The sequence below is a fragment of the Prenolepis imparis genome, unplaced genomic scaffold (genome assembly GCF_030444845.1).
Source record: "Prenolepis imparis isolate NDT839.2.m4 unplaced genomic scaffold, iyPreImpa1.0 SCAF_12, whole genome shotgun sequence".
In the NCBI taxonomy this organism is placed as follows: Eukaryota; Metazoa; Arthropoda; class Insecta; order Hymenoptera; family Formicidae; genus Prenolepis; species Prenolepis imparis.
This window is the reverse complement of record NW_028141170.1, coordinates 4,621,751-4,639,699: the sequence shown is the minus strand read 5'-3', so window position 1 is coordinate 4,639,699 and position 17,949 is coordinate 4,621,751. Positions and strand designations below refer to the sequence as shown.

The following is a 17,949-nucleotide window of genomic DNA, read 5'->3' as shown; positions in this document are numbered from 1 at the left end:
CGAATCACGAAAATCGTCTCGATACAAAAGAGAATCGAATTAAATTTCATGAATGATAATTTTCGTGTAATCTATTTTAGTATATTAATTATGTGTGTCGAAAGTCTTTTTTTGGAATGAATTAAACCACTTTTAAAAGATATTTGTTCATCATTGTATAAAAGAGTTTGATATTTCAAAAATAATATATAGATGTCTGATTATACATAGCCCTTCATCACTAACTTTTTATACAAGATGTGAAAAATATAAATGAAAGTTCTTAAATTATCAAAATATCTATTAAAAATGGGAACAATGTATCTTTAAAAAAAACCTATTACGGGAATTCTTTTAAATATACATATAACGAATCTGTGCCATTGTTTTAAAATAGAAAATTGCGAATCACGAAAATCGTCTCGATACAAAAGAGAATCGAATTAAATTTCATGAATGATAATTTTCGTGTAATCTATTTTAGTATATTAATTATGTGTGTCGAAAGTCTTTTTTTGGAATGAATTAAACCACTTTTAAAAGATATTTGTTCATCATTGTATAAAAGAGTTTGATATTTCAAAAATAATATATAGATGTCTGATTATACATAGCCCTTCATCACTAACTTTTTATACAAGATGTGAAAAATATAAATGAAAGTTCTTAAATTATCAAAATATCTATTAAAAATGGGAACAATGTATCTTTAAAAAAAACCTATTACGGGAATTCTTTTAAATATACATATAACGAATCTGTGCCATTGTTTTAAAATAGAAAATTGCGAATCACGAAAATCGTCTCGATATAAAAGAGAATCGAATTAAATTTCATGAATGATAATTTTCGTGTAATCTATTTTAGTATATTAATTATGTGTGTCGAAAGTCTTTTTTTGGAATGAATTAAACCACTTTTAAAAGATATTCGTTCATCATTGTATAAAAGAGTTTGATATTTCAAAAATAATATATAGATGTCTGATTATATATAGTCCTTCATCACTAACTTTTTATACAAGATGTGAAAAATATAAATGAAAGTTCTTAAATTATCAAAATATCTATTAAAAATGGGAACAATGTATCTTTAAAAAAAACCTATTACGGGAATTCTTTTAAATATACATATAACGAATCTGTGCCATTGTTTTAAAATAGAAAATTGCGAATCACGAAAATCGTCTCGATACAAAAGAGAATTGAATTAAATTTCATGAATGATAATTTTCGTGTAATCTATTTTAGTATATTAATTATGTGTGTCGAAAGTCTTTTTTTGGAATGAATTAAACCACTTTTAAAAGATATTTGTTCATCATTGTATAAAAGAGTTTGATATTTCAAAAATAATATATAGATGTCTGATTATACATAGCCCTTCATCACTAACTTTTTATACAAGATGTGAAAAATATAAATGAAAGTTCTTAAATTATCAAAATATCTATTAAAAATGGGAACAATGTATCTTTAAAAAAATCCTATTACGGAAATTCTTTTAAATATATAACGAATCTGTGCCATTGTTTTAAAATAGAAAATTGCGAATCACGAAAATCGTCTCGATACAAAAGAGAATCGAATTAAATTTCATGAATGATAATTTTCGTGTAATCTATTTTAGTATATTAATTATGTGTGTCGAAAGTCTTTTTTTGGAATGAATTAAACCACTTTTAAAAGATATTTGTTCATCATTGTATAAAAGAGTTTGATATTTCAAAAATAATATATAGATGTCTGATTATACATAGCCCTTCATCACTAACTTTTTATACAAGATGTGAAAAATATAAATGAAAGTTCTTAAATTATCAAAATATCTATTAAAAATGGGAACAATGTATCTTTAAAAAAAACCTATTACGGGAATTCTTTTAAATATACATATAACGAATCTGTGCCATTGTTTTAAAATAGAAAATTGCGAATCACGAAAATCGTCTCGATACAAAAGAGAATCGAATTAAATTTCATGAATGATAATTTTCGTGTAATCTATTTTAGTATATTAATTATGTGTGTCGAAAGTCTTTTTTTGGAATGAATTAAACCACTTTTAAAAGATATTTGTTCATCATTGTATAAAAGAGTTTGATATTTCAAAAATAATATATAGATGTCTGATTATACATAGCCCTTCATCACTAACTTTTTATACAAGATGTGAAAAATATAAATGAAAGTTCTTAAATTATCAAAATATCTATTAAAAATGGGAACAATGTATCTTTAAAAAAAACCTATTACGGGAATTCTTTTAAATATACATATAACGAATCTGTGCCATTGTTTTAAAATAGAAAATTGCGAATCACGAAAATCGTCTCGATACAAAAGAGAATCGAATTAAATTTCATGAATGATAATTTTCGTGTAATCTATTTTAGTATATTAATTATGTGTGTCGAAAGTCTTTTTTTGGAATGAATTAAACCACTTTTAAAAGATATTTGTTCATCATTGTATAAAAGAGTTTGATATTTCAAAAATAATATATAGATGTCTGATTATACATAGCCCTTCATCACTAACTTTTTATACAAGATGTGAAAAATATAAATGAAAGTTCTTAAATTATCAAAATATCTATTAAAAATGGGAACAATGTATCTTTAAAAAAATCCTATTACGGAAATTCTTTTAAATATATAACGAATCTGTGCCATTGTTTTAAAATAGAAAATTGCGAATCACGAAAATCGTCTCGATACAAAAGAGAATCGAATTAAATTTCATGAATGATAATTTTCGTGTAATCTATTTTAGTATATTAATTATGTGTGTCGAAAGTCTTTTTTTGGAATGAATTAAACCACTTTTAAAAGATATTTGTTCATCATTGTATAAAAGAGTTTGATATTTCAAAAATAATATATAGATGTCTGATTATACATAGCCCTTCATCACTAACTTTTTATACAAGATGTGAAAAATATAAATGAAAGTTCTTAAATTATCAAAATATCTATTAAAAATGGGAACAATGTATCTTTAAAAAAAACCTATTACGGGAATTCTTTTAAATATACATATAACGAATCTGTGCCATTGTTTTAAAATAGAAAATTGCCAATCACGAAAATCGTCTCGATACAAAAGAGAATCGAATTAAATTTCATGAATGATAATTTTCGTGTAATCTATTTTAGTATATTAATTATGTGTGTCGAAAGTCTTTTTTTGGAATGAATTAAACCACTTTTAAAAGATATTTGTTCATCATTGTATAAAAGAGTTTGATATTTCAAAAATAATATATAGATGTCTGATTATACATAGCCCTTCATCACTAACTTTTTATACAAGATGTGAAAAATATAAATGAAAGTTCTTAAATTATCAAAATATCTATTAAAAATGGGAACAATGTATCTTTAAAAAAAACCTATTACGGGAATTCTTTTAAATATACATATAACGAATCTGTGCCATTGTTTTAAAATAGAAAATTGCGAATCACGAAAATCGTCTCGATACAAAAGAGAATCGAATTAAATTTCATGAATGATAATTTTCGTGTAATCTATTTTAGTATATTAATTATGTGTCGAAAGTCTTTTTTTGGAATGAATTAAACCACTTTTAAAAGATATTTGTTCATCATTGTATAAAAGAGTTTGATATTTCAAAAATAATATATAGATGTCTGATTATACATAGCCCTTCATCACTAACTTTTTATACAAGATGTGAAAAATATAAATGAAAGTTCTTAAATTATCAAAATATCTATTAAAAATGGGAACAATGTATCTTTAAAAAAAACCTATTACGGGAATTCTTTTAAATATACATATAACGAATCTGTGCCATTGTTTTAAAATAGAAAATTGCGAATCACGAAAATCGTCTCGATACAAAAGAGAATCGAATTAAATTTCATGAATGATAATTTTCGTGTAATCTATTTTAGTATATTAATTATGTGTGTCGAAAGTCTTTTTTTGGAATGAATTAAACCACTTTTAAAAGATATTTGTTCATCATTGTATAAAAGAGTTTGATATTTCAAAAATAATATATAGATGTCTGATTATACATAGCCCTTCATCACTAACTTTTTATACAAGATGTGAAAAATATAAATGAAAGTTCTTAAATTATCAAAATATCTATTAAAAATGGGAACAATGTATCTTTAAAAAAAACCTATTACGGGAATTCTTTTAAATATACATATAACGAATCTGTGCCATTGTTTTAAAATAGAAAATTGCGAATCACGAAAATCGTCTCGATACAAAAGAGAATCGAATTAAATTTCATGAATGATAATTTTCGTGTAATCTATTTTAGTATATTAATTATGTGTGTCGAAAGTCTTTTTTTGGAATGAATTAAACCACTTTTAAAAGATATTTGTTCATCATTGTATAAAAGAGTTTGATATTTCAAAAATAATATATAGATGTCTGATTATACATAGCCCTTCATCACTAACTTTTTATACAAGATGTGAAAAATATAAATGAAAGTTCTTAAATTATCAAAATATCTATTAAAAATGGGAACAATGTATCTTTAAAAAAATCCTATTACGGAAATTCTTTTAAATATATAACGAATCTGTGCCATTGTTTTAAAATAGAAAATTGCGAATCACGAAAATCGTCTCGATACAAAAGAGAATCGAATTAAATTTCATGAATGATAATTTTCGTGTAATCTATTTTAGTATATTAATTATGTGTGTCGAAAGTCTTTTTTTGGAATGAATTAAACCACTTTTAAAAGATATTTGTTCATCATTGTATAAAAGAGTTTGATATTTCAAAAATAATATATAGATGTCTGATTATACATAGCCCTTCATCACTAACTTTTTATACAAGATGTGAAAAATATAAATGAAAGTTCTTAAATTATCAAAATATCTATTAAAAATGGGAACAATGTATCTTTAAAAAAAACCTATTACGGGAATTCTTTTAAATATATAACGAATCTGTGCCATTGTTTTAAAATAGAAAATTGCGAATCACGAAAATCGTCTCGATACAAAAGAGAATCGAATTAAATTTCATGAATGATAATTTTCGTGTAATCTATTTTAGTATATTAATTATGTGTGTCGAAAGTCTTTTTTTGGAATGAATTAAACCACTTTTAAAAGATATTTGTTCATCATTGTATAAAAGAGTTTGATATTTCAAAAATAATATATAGATGTCTGATTATACATAGCCCTTCATCACTAACTTTTTATACAAGATGTGAAAAATATAAATGAAAGTTCTTAAATTATCAAAATATCTATTAAAAATGGGAACAATGTATCTTTAAAAAAAACCTATTACGGGAATTCTTTTAAATATATAACGAATCTGTGCCATTGTTTTAAAATAGAAAATTGCGAATCACGAAAATCGTCTCGATACAAAAGAGAATCGAATTAAATTTCATGAATGATAATTTTCGTGTAATCTATTTTAGTATATTAATTATGTGTGTCGAAAGTCTTTTTTTGGAATGAATTAAACCACTTTTAAAAGATATTTGTTCATCATTGTATAAAAGAGTTTGATATTTCAAAAATAATATATAGATGTCTGATTATACATAGCCCTTCATCACTAACTTTTTATACAAGATGTGAAAAATATAAATGAAAGTTCTTAAATTATCAAAATATCTATTAAAAATGGGAACAATGTATCTTTAAAAAAAACCTATTACGGGAATTCTTTTAAATATACATATAACGAATCTGTGCCATTGTTTTAAAATAGAAAATTGCGAATCACGAAAATCGTCTCGATACAAAAGAGAATCGAATTAAATTTCATGAATGATAATTTTCGTGTAATCTATTTTAGTATATTAATTATGTGTGTCGAAAGTCTTTTTTTGGAATGAATTAAACCACTTTTAAAAGATATTTGTTCATCATTGTATAAAAGAGTTTGATATTTCAAAAATAATATATAGATGTCTGATTATACATAGCCCTTCATCACTAACTTTTTATACAAGATGTGAAAAATATAAATGAAAGTTCTTAAATTATCAAAATATCTATTAAAAATGGGAACAATGTATCTTTAAAAAAAACCTATTACGGGAATTCTTTTAAATATACATATAACGAATCTGTGCCATTGTTTTAAAATAGAAAATTGCGAATCACGAAAATCGTCTCGATATAAAAGAGAATCGAATTAAATTTCATGAATGATAATTTTCGTGTAATCTATTTTAGTATATTAATTATGTGTGTCGAAAGTCTTTTTTTGGAATGAATTAAACCACTTTTAAAAGATATTCGTTCATCATTGTATAAAAGAGTTTGATATTTCAAAAATAATATATAGATGTCTGATTATATATAGTCCTTCATCACTAACTTTTTATACAAGATGTGAAAAATATAAATGAAAGTTCTTAAATTATCAAAATATCTATTAAAAATGGGAACAATGTATCTTTAAAAAAAACCTATTACGGGAATTCTTTTAAATATACATATAACGAATCTGTGCCATTGTTTTAAAATAGAAAATTGCGAATCACGAAAATCGTCTCGATACAAAAGAGAATTGAATTAAATTTCATGAATGATAATTTTCGTGTAATCTATTTTAGTATATTAATTATGTGTGTCGAAAGTCTTTTTTTGGAATGAATTAAACCACTTTTAAAAGATATTTGTTCATCATTGTATAAAAGAGTTTGATATTTCAAAAATAATATATAGATGTCTGATTATACATAGCCCTTCATCACTAACTTTTTATACAAGATGTGAAAAATATAAATGAAAGTTCTTAAATTATCAAAATATCTATTAAAAATGGGAACAATGTATCTTTAAAAAAAACCTATTACGGAAATTCTTTTAAATATATAACGAATCTGTGCCATTGTTTTAAAATAGAAAATTGCGAATCACGAAAATCGTCTCGATACAAAAGAGAATCGAATTAAATTTCATGAATGATAATTTTCGTGTAATCTATTTTAGTATATTAATTATGTGTGTCGAAAGTCTTTTTTTGGAATGAATTAAACCACTTTTAAAAGATATTTGTTCATCATTGTATAAAAGAGTTTGATATTTCAAAAATAATATATAGATGTCTGATTATACATAGCCCTTCATCACTAACTTTTTATACAAGATGTGAAAAATATAAATGAAAGTTCTTAAATTATCAAAATATCTATTAAAAATGGGAACAATGTATCTTTAAAAAAAACCTATTACGGGAATTCTTTTAAATATATAACGAATCTGTGCCATTGTTTTAAAATAGAAAATTGCGAATCACGAAAATCGTCTCGATACAAAAGAGAATCGAATTAAATTTCATGAATGATAATTTTCGTGTAATCTATTTTAGTATATTAATTATGTGTGTCGAAAGTCTTTTTTTGGAATGAATTAAACCACTTTTAAAAGATATTCGTTCATCATTGTATAAAAGAGTTTGATATTTCAAAAATAATATATAGATGTCTGTTTATATATAGTCCTTCATCACTAACTTTTTATACAAGATGTGAAAAATATAAATGAAAGTTCTTAAATTATCAAAATATCTATTAAAAATGGGAACAATGTATCTTTTAAAAAAACCTATTACGGGAATTCTTTTAAATATATAACGAATCTGTGCCATTGTTTTAAAACAGAAAATTGCGAATCACGAAAATCGTCTCGATACAAAAGAGAATCGAATTAAATTAATTTTTTTAAACGAAAATAGAAAATGGAAGTGAAAAAAAGTGTGCATTGCAATCTTTTACGCTCACAGATGTGAATGGTATAAATGACGAGATAAATCCTGTTACAGTATTAAAATTGAGCAATATATTAAATTCTCTAAAAATATATATATGCAAAATTCATCAAATGTAGAGAGAAATACGTTTACATATTTGTCATGTACCACATTTTGTGAATTTACCACGAATTTATCTCTGGATTTAACTTGTTTTAGATTATCACTTTTCAATTGAACGCTCGCAAAATCAAATGACCAATAATTATGTTGTGACCAATAATAGTAACAATAACGTGACAATAATAATATTTTATTCGACTTTATTTGCGGTTTATTCGCATCAGAGAAATAGTATCTATTAATCTTAAATTACGTATATCCTGTGTACTTCTTAATTTAAAATAATCTTTTCTTTCCTAAAAGCAGCGAAATCCGACTTTATTGAGAAATCGGAAAAACGTAGATTCTCGTAATTATCGAGTATAGTCGGGAAGATTACGGTGCCAATTTGAAAAGTGTACGTACCGTTGCCCGATGCTAAGAGAAAGGGATTAAAATAGTTATATGGGATAAATTGTGATTAAATTGCAGTAATATATAATTTTTTATCGAATGATAAAGTTGATTTTTACTTAACAAATTTATCAATGCACCCCGCAGAAATTTATGTATGAAAAGATATTGAAAAATATAAAAAAAACTTCTCAAAAATCCAACTTCAAGAAAAAAATAGATAACGACCATTTTTCAATTATTTAATTTTATATGCAGATTTTATTTAAAATATTTCTAATTTTATATTCAATATTAGAGAGATATTTAATATAGAAATTTGTGGCGATGTGAATATAATGACATTCTGTTTAGTGAGAGAGATAAAATCAATTTCAAATTTAGCCATATATCCATTAGTTGAATTATGACATCTTTATTTGAAAATACTTTCTAAAGAGAAAGAGAGAAAGAGAGAAAGAGAAAGAGCGAGAAAACGTTTTGCTCACACCGATGTCTCTATTCGAAGGCGCACAAGAAATCGAGCTTGCGTTTCTCCCTTTTGTGCGGCCATCGAGTTACTGGCGGCAACCGCGAGGTTGGACGAGGTTTCACGAAATGTTTGCTGTCGATTGTGCTCGGAAGGTCGAAGTTCGACAGTCGACAGGAAGCGCGGAGGCTAGGTCGAGTCTCGCTCTCTATTTTTTCTCACACCGCTACACATTGAAGAGCGATCTTCTCGTTTGTTTTCTGGACACTTCTTCTTCTAGGCGCTCTTATTCCCTTCCGCCACCATTCTCCTACGCACGATACTCTTCTCTCAAGAATAGATATTTCCTATAGATTCCTCTCTCCATCGTTCTTACGCCCATTCTTCCTTCGAATACCTCTCTCGTCTATCCTTTTTTTCTCTTTCTCCTTTTTTAGTCTCCGTCTCGATAAAAATCTCCGCATTTTCGTAAAATCTCTCGCGGACCATTGATTTTCCGTTATTTTTGTTTACTTTCCTTTTAATCCGCGTTTCTATTACACGTAATTAGAGTGTCTTTGAATTTTATCTCGGTCGTTCTACAGATCGCTTTCTCGTTATTTTTCGCGCTTTCATTGTTGTAAAATTTATATAACAGATATTTTTCCCTCTTTTTGTTAGGATAAAATGGTTAATCTTTCGGTATTGTATTTCTCTCATATTTGTGAACACACATACTGGTATTTTTTTATAAACGCAATTTCGCAACAAAGTGCAACGAACGCTCGAGGTACGCAATTTACCCTTTAAAGATTGGACTATTGACTTTTCTGCAATCGTCGACCTCGATATTACGGTTGACCCAACGTGCGCAAAACGTTCGAGTCTCCGAGTTCCGGGCGAGTTTTCCGAAACGGTCCGAGCCTTACCTTCCATCGCTTTTTTTCGTTCATCGAGCGGTGCTTTCGAAAATTAAATTTCTTGACGATTCTCGCCCTCTCCCCTCCTCTCCTCTCCCTTTTTTCGCCGCGTGTATCAAATTGATCAGCACCGCCGCGTATAGCCGAGTATCCATTTAATTAAAAAAGTTTGCTCGCGAAATGTTTCCCCCGACCGGACTTTCCAGGTCGCAATACGTTCACATCCGGTTCATTTACGCAAACGCGCGCACGAGTGTCGATTTGTCAGAAATTTCAACTGCGCGACACCGATGATGCTTTCAACAGACTCGTGGGCTTTTTCGCGATATTGACTGGGTCACAGTTAAAAAACAAACGAGATATGTAAGTATTATACACTTCGTTTTTATAATTCCGTGCAAGCCGTGTTACTGGAAAATTTTTCACTTGCTTCTCCGAATGCAGAAAATCTTACAAAATACGAAATAAGATGTAGAACATAATTTATGGGTTATACGAAAGCAAGGAGATTTATCTTGTGTTTAAAAAAAGAACAGAACTTTTTTTATATAAGTAAATAGTAAAAATAAAATTAAGTGAACCAATCTGAGCCTTTTTTCACATAGTTGCTAGTTTTCAACATTCAGCATTTTTATACTCTTAAATAAAAAATTCTGTATAAGTAAAATCTACTTCCAAGAAATTATACAAAGAATAAAGCCTGGGCCATCTCTTTGAAACTTACAAATTGAACTTCTAAATCCGCTTGCACTCGAGTTCCTTTATTTATTTTTGAATACACTCCCTGAGAATCCTAAAGAAGTTAAATTCTCGATTTCGATAAGCGAAGGAGTGGATGGCGCGATCTGTCGCGAAATGTCATGCCGATACCGCACAGCATCCAGTTTATCGCGGCTGTGTTTTATCGCTCAGCACCGTCGATCCTCTCGGCTACTTCCGGCACAGAGTCGCACAGAGAGAGAAAGAGAAGCAAATGTAAACTTTTTCGTGCCGGCCGGCGATGCTCGTAAATCTCGCTTTCGGGGAGAGACAACCTGCATCCCCCTTCATCCTCACCCCCCTACCACCTTCCACCACTTGTGTTGAGTGTCCCGCTTTCTCGTTTGTTTCCGTTAGGTAATTCCCTCCTTTCCCCTCGACTTGTTAACTTTACGTTCTTACCACTTACGGCCAAATTGCCGTATAAAATATGTGCCGTGACGACAAGGCAACCCCTCTGCATACCACAGCTCTGTGCACGACGAACGGCCCCGCCACGATAGTTACTCCTCGTTGTATACCTCTTTTTTCCTTGGCTTTCGCGTGTAATTAATGTCGCCCAAGCGATCACTTCGTACGTGTCGTTAAAATTAGCGTTAATGCCCGAGAGATTTATTAAACTTAATTGAACAATGTGTAGAGACTTATTTCGCGGAAACTAAGTTTCTCTCTCTAATATTAACAATCGAAATCAAACTCGGAGCATAACAATTGTTTTTATGAGATGATAAAATTGTATACAAAATATCAAATTTTTAACGTAATATCTCGAAAATAATTTTTTATATTTTTTTCAAGAGGATTAAATTAGTGAGAAAAATACGTAAATATAAATCTTGTTTTTAATTATTAATTTTAAGTAAATTGTGTCGATTTGACGATAAAAATATTTATAGCGTTTGAAATTAAAATATTGCTATAAATAATGCTTGATTCGAGAGAGGAAAATAAAATATAAATAAAATTAATTAAAATTAATTAAATGTTTGCAATTTCTATGGTAAATTCGACAGGCAGTCCGATATCTGTAGCGAAATTTTGGAAACTGTTATCGTACTTCAAAAATAGAGAAAAAAAAAGAAAAAGAGAAGGACATTGCAACTGCAACGTAATCCGCATATTCAGCGACACGGTACATGTATTACGTACATGTGCACACGCTATTCGGAGTACTGCTATACAGCGACGCTGTTGTTCGAATTGCATCAGATCACCCGTCACGTCTGTAGTTGTCAAGGCAGATTTAAAACGGATGGGGCCAGCAGTAATTCGGTCAAACGTACCGAGATTGGACATACAGGCGCGACAATAAAACCAGTGGTGGATTTTGCAAATATAAAACCTTAAAAACGCGGGGCAAAAAAATTATTAAACAGAAATATTCATTACAGAACTTGATTATTACATTTGAATAAAAAATATAAAATGTAATATAATTCTATATATTGAAACATGAGAGTGTGATACCTCTCAATTTTTAATTATTAGATACGGAGACATAAATAGAAACGATGATTTATTGGAGGAAGCTAGTCTTTTTTGGGAAGTTTAAATAAAAATTATATCTGTAACCAAAATAATCTTTTTATTCGATAAGGCTCTTAAATTATCTATGGTCAATAATCAAACCGAGCACTGTCCCACATTCTCTTGTCCCACATTCTCTTGTCCATAACGGTGACAATGAAAGATAAACGCTTTAATATTGCTGTCGGAGCTGTCGACGAGATAGTTTCTCTCTTTTGTGCCTCTTTTGAAAAGCTCCCTAACTCTGGTCCACATACGGGACGGGAGAAAAGGGGGCAACCTGTACACCACGCACGCACAAAAGATCGCACACACAAAGCGGTGGTGTAGCAGCAGCTGCGGGGCGAGTTGCATATATATATATACGTTGCAGTTGCAAGCAGTCGGTCCACGACGACGGAGAGGAACGTCTTCTTTTTTGAGGCACTCATTATTTTAACGGGAAGAGCGCGAAGCTTTTACGCGAAAATTCCTGACAGCCCTAGTTCCTAGTGCGACACTTCGTGATAAAACTTCGCACGTCCACGAGTCCGCGTGCATAAAGAAACGCAGACGCGCAGACACAGCACGGCGACATTGTGTGTCGCGGTGCATTAAGGCGGTGTATAATAATAATGCACGCGTCCATCGCTACTCTCATTCGAGTTGTTCGTTTTTTCTTCGCGACGAAGATACAAAGCAAAGGAAGTCTTGGTCGAATACGATAAGAAACAAACGCTAAGAAACTAAATTATCTAATCCTTTTTTAAAATTTATAGTTTTTATTTTACCCGCGAAATAATATTTTTTCGTGTACGATATACAGTTAAAAAACAGTTGACATATGTCATAATCAATTTATTCGCGGTATGTCTTGTTAATATTTTATTTTAAAGAATTATGTAGAAATTGTCGAAAAAAATCTCTTTGTGAATAACTTGCAGAAATATATAATTATTTTTGAATATGATTCGACGCGAAGCGCATAGAAATCCGCGGAGGATTCTCCAAAATCCTAGGATTTATGATATTATTTCTACGGCGATGAAAGCGACGATGTAGCGATAATATACGACGGATGTGAAATATTTCTCACGAAGTACAATGTAGTACGGGGCGACGATGGTTCGTAATGTATGTCCCGTCGTTATATGTGCTTTCCGTTTTCATGACGAGGAAACTCTCTCGAGAAGATTAAGCTGCGGCCGCGGCTGATCGAATAAAAGTGTATGAGGGAAGATTGAGCGTGCAATCTTATACCGGTTACATTCCCGTACACCGTCGTACGCGGACGTAAACTTTGTAGAAAGTTACACGGGCGACTGAAATTTTCTAATGCTATTCCGAAACTTTCCCGTGAACACATAATGTCTCGGGCATGATATATTTTCTACGTGCAGCTGCGTTCGCGCACACACGCTCATCCGCAGCGAATGGAAATCGCGAATTCGCTTCCGTTTGCGCTCTGCATCTGGTAAAATAGAATGCGCACCCGCGTGAAGAGTTTCAAAGGGATGTAAATTTTGCGTCGGTATCCTCTGCGATATAGTAGAGAACTCGCTGCAACATATTAATTAAAGGATCGTCGAAGGAATCTTGGAGGCGTCAAGCTGTTGATACGTTAATCTTTTATCGAGACACTTATAGCGATATTGATAAGCTTTTTCTGCGCTTTGGCTACATTGAGTTTAGAACCATCAGTAAAAGACTTATTTTAAAATTTAAATTATTAAATAAATATTAAATAGCCTATTAAATGTTTCGTAAGACATTATGTATTGAGAGAGAAAACGAGTGATTTAATGTGAGCATTTCACTGAATCGAGACATATCGATAAGAACCGGTACTTAAACTTTCTGGAGGGCACACGTTGAAAATTTTCACATGAAGTAATTCAGTTTTCTAATGGAATTTATGGCAGAATACACTACGGCTCGTTACCAATGCACATGAATGCAATGTGTCGTCCGCAGACGGTTTACTATCGAAGCAATAAGATTCTGCATTCCAAAGGTAGAAACTGTCTCTCTCTCTTTCTCTATCTCTCTTTCTACTTACATCTCTGCCTTTCGCTCTGTAAATGTATTGTGATGAAGGGCTATGTATAATCAGAAATCTATATATTGTTTTTGAAATATCAAACTCTTTTATACAATGATGAACAAATATCTTTTAAAAGTGGTTTAATTCATTCCAAAAAAAAGACTTTCGACACACATAATTAATATACTAAAATAGATTACACGAAAATTATCATTCATGAAATAATGACTCACCTGCATGCCGGTTCACCGACGGTCTCGAAAAATAGGCAGGTACCACCGTTCATGCAAAAATCTCCTGACATCGGACAGGGCTGTTCCTGCCGCGGCCATGTCGCTGTCGCTGTAATCAGAGAAATCATGCGATATCATTATTATATGTCCACACATCTTCATCAGTATAATAGAGATTGCATGTGTCATTAAGGAGATACAGACTCTCGCGATTCTGTCGCAAGTTTTGCGCGGCATTATTAATTGTCATTAACTGTTGATGAAAAAAACTTTTAAGCATGTTTGAGAAATTCAATATAAAAAAGTTAATATTATGAAAGGGGAACGCGCGCAAAAAAATTGCGGCGAACAAAACGTGTAAAGTTGAAGGCGAGAACGGCCGTTTCCGAGGATCAAGTTCGCGATGCATTTTGCATCGGCTACTCGGCTCTAGCGTAAAAATTTGGAAAGTTGCGTCGTGTGCGTCAGCGTACGATGTTTGCGAAGAACATCGCGCGTTTTGCCGGCCAAAGTTGAGGTGAAAATTCTCATCTGCTCTCTCCGCCAGCGTTCCAGTAATGCGCATATTAGCATGATAAAACGAAGCGAGCCGCAAGCAAGATGGAAATTGTACGCGAGGTAAAAAACGCGCGGATTAAATGCGATAGCGCATTTAATGAAACCGGAAATACGCATCATTGCTACGCGTAATTAACTGGCACGGACTGTTATCTGTCGTTGTATACGGTTTTAATGTTCGGAAATTTTCCCGTTCGCATGCACACACTCGGCTTCCGGTCTCGTATCGATTTAATTATTTAATTTAATTACAACAAAACATTAATTAAAATATCGTTAAACTGCATCTACTGCAGCGTAACGGGATGTATTTTTGGGGGGAGACGCGCGGCGTACACAATACGTGCGGGTTTATTTCTTGTAATTGCGTAAAATTCTCGTAAAATCGCCCGACGCGCGTTGGTTACGTAAAATAATACGCTGCCGTATCGCAGGGAAACGTCATGTAATGAACTTTATTCATTACCATTTACTAATACGGTCATTTACATTATCTCCACGTTGCATTACCAGTGCTTGAATCACTACGCAATTAGGGCACAAATTTTTCATCCACCATTTTTATGCCACTTATTAATTAATAATTCTATTGAATCTATATATACTTAAAAAAATATTGTATATATATATATATATATATATATATATATATATATATATGTACATAATTAAACGAAATAAAAATATATATATATTCTCATTTCCAAATTGAGCATTCGAATTATAAAAAGAATAATAACTATGAGATTTTCTAGCGACAGATATTGAAAATATCGGCGCAGTCAAATCTGTTACTTGGAACATATCGAGTTTATCCACGGTGAACGCGAATAAAAGAATTGCATCTGCTTCGAAAGCGCAAACTGTCGACACAATCGATCCTCCCTTCTTCATCGCGTTACGCGGAGTTGTTGCTTTCGTCGGCACTTTTGCCAAACGTGAGCTACTATTCGAATAAAACGCGCGCTGAAGCCTTGTCATTGTCACGGGAAAAGCGATATTCATAGTATCCGTAGTGCCGAGAACGCTTCGGGGTTGCAACCGTGCATTTCAATTTCAATCGAGCTCTTCCTCGCAAAATTAGAGCCTTTGCCATGTAAATGCAGCGGTCACCGAGGTTTATGAAGATCTTAAAACATCGCTCGCTCTCCAAAGTTTTCCTCCGACCCCCGATCATCGCGGTTATCCTTCTCTTCTCTTGTCATAAAATCGCTACGTCGGCAACGTTCGCTAGACACGATGCTGACACGTCGATAGCTACCATCAAGCGATCCGCCATGCTTGCGAAAGATAATTTTATTGCTCGGAAAGATGGTTTGATGTAATACTCACTCCATCATATAGCATCGTGTTATATAGAGAAAAAAAATACTTGTGTACAAAAATGTAACGAAAAATGCTTCTCGAAAGATTAAAAATATATAGGCGAACAATATTGTTTTTACTAAGTTTTATTGTGTAAAAAGATAATAGTCTTTCCTACAATCTCACTTATATAACGTGGCATTTCGCGCGGTCTTATTATACCAAAAAATGCTCGCGGTGATATTATATTTAGCTCGTCATTACAATTAACCTGATTAGCCTCGGTAAAAAGTCCATTTGACAGAATTGGCTTTAACCACCAAAAAGCACTCGCTCGGATTTTCGTAAGTCCAGGCGATGAAAGTTGGCACGCCGACTTCAAACGCGAAAAGATATATCTGTTAATTGCAAAAAATCGTCCGACTATCGGACCGATGGACGAAGATATATTAAAAATATCCGCACTGCGAACGAAATTAAAGCCGTTTTTTTTATGTAGAGACGGACGTTATGATGCCGGATGTAACATGTCCGCGATGTGGCGTCGCGATACATTCTCGTCGAAGGTATGTAACGACGAGATTTCGCTATTATTACAGTCGGATTAGCTGTCCGCCATTTGGCCGGTTCGGTATTACCGCGTTCCCAACCTGGAGTTTCACCCGAGAAAGAGAAAACCTCAGAAAAGCATCTGACTTAACTACTCTTCGTCGCCACCTCATCGCGTCCGGGAGGCTCAGCCCTTTTTCGCGCGCGCGTTTCTTCTCGTTTAGTTCGTTAACGAGCGGAAGACATTTCGCAGCGAAAGCTCTTAGTCGGCCAGCTTCGGCCAGCTGGTGCGCGCGGAAAAGCATTTCGCTATGTGAAATTTCAATTTTCTCGTCGCCGATGCGCCTCAGGAAGTGCATTTACGCGAGCTTATACGAGTTGCGTCACGCAACCCCCCGTGACGAAATTGACTTCTTTCGTTGTAACTTCTCGTTCTAATGACGCACGCTAATTCTGAGATGTGTAAGAAACGTTTTTGCCAATATTAATGGAGGATAGACATTAAAAAAGCTAGTGAATTTTTCTGATAAGAATCTTTGCCACAAGCTTTGTTCGATAAAGAGTATTGTATGAATATTTTTATATAAAATCGTAAGAATTTTTTAATATACATTTTTTAATATTTAACATACATATTTAATATACATTTTAAAAATATTTTTTAATATGTATTTAAAACTTTTTATTTTTTCGTATAAGAAGACAACTGTCAATTCTTAAATTCAAATTTCTTAAAATCTTTGTAAATTATAGTTATTCTCACATTTATAGATAAGTATAAAAATAAATTCACAACACTTCAAAAGATTAATCGATCATATATACGTGAAATTGTACTGTTAATCAGTAACTGCTTCATGTTAGCGTTCAAGCAATTGGGTATCAGATGCTTTCGCTAATGCGTCTTCACCTCGTAGCAGACTGCAGTACAATATCAGCAAAGTGTTTGCGTGCAAAACTAGCATATTCATCACCGTCACCGGCACTGAACATGTTAATCCTTATCTATGCAATGCGAGAGAGTTTGTCGATCTCTTTCTAAAAAATTCATCTAAAGTTACTTTTCGAAATCAATTTTTAAATAAGTTTATAAAGAAAAACACATTTTTCATTTATCTTCAACACATTATATAAATAAGATAATAAATATATGTACGCGTAAAATATAATATGGTTATTATTGTACGATATTTTATCGATATTTATTATTATTACGTAATAACGCTGTTATATAAAGTAAAGTAGCGTAAAATCAGTTTTCTGCAGAGGCTTGTCTTACCAATTTACATCCGGAAAGTGAGAGAAGTTGGAAAAATGGATTTTCATCAGATAACGATGATTACAGACCGGAGCGAACAGAGGCGTACAAACGAGGTGGAAAATGCTTCTTGCTTCGATTAATC

The 17,949-nt window shown here is 31.6% G+C and overlaps 2 protein-coding genes across 7 annotated transcripts in view; one reads left to right on the top strand and one right to left on the bottom strand.

Moving 5' to 3' along the window:
* Vn (membrane-bound neuregulin protein vein) overlaps nucleotides 1–17,949 on the bottom strand; it is a 343,620-nt gene that overhangs the window by 75,369 nt on the left and 250,302 nt on the right. For all 4 annotated transcript variants that reach the window (XM_083051778.1, XM_083051779.1, XM_083051777.1 and 1 more), the window contains exon 4: nucleotides 14,135–14,243. In XM_083051778.1, the coding sequence (XP_082907904.1) occupies nucleotides 14,135–14,243 (109 nt within the window). The remainder of the gene's footprint in view (nucleotides 1–14,134; nucleotides 14,244–17,949) is intronic.
* LOC145943885 (uncharacterized) overlaps nucleotides 1–17,949 on the top strand; it is a 320,534-nt gene that overhangs the window by 97,524 nt on the left and 205,061 nt on the right. The window lies entirely within an intron of this gene.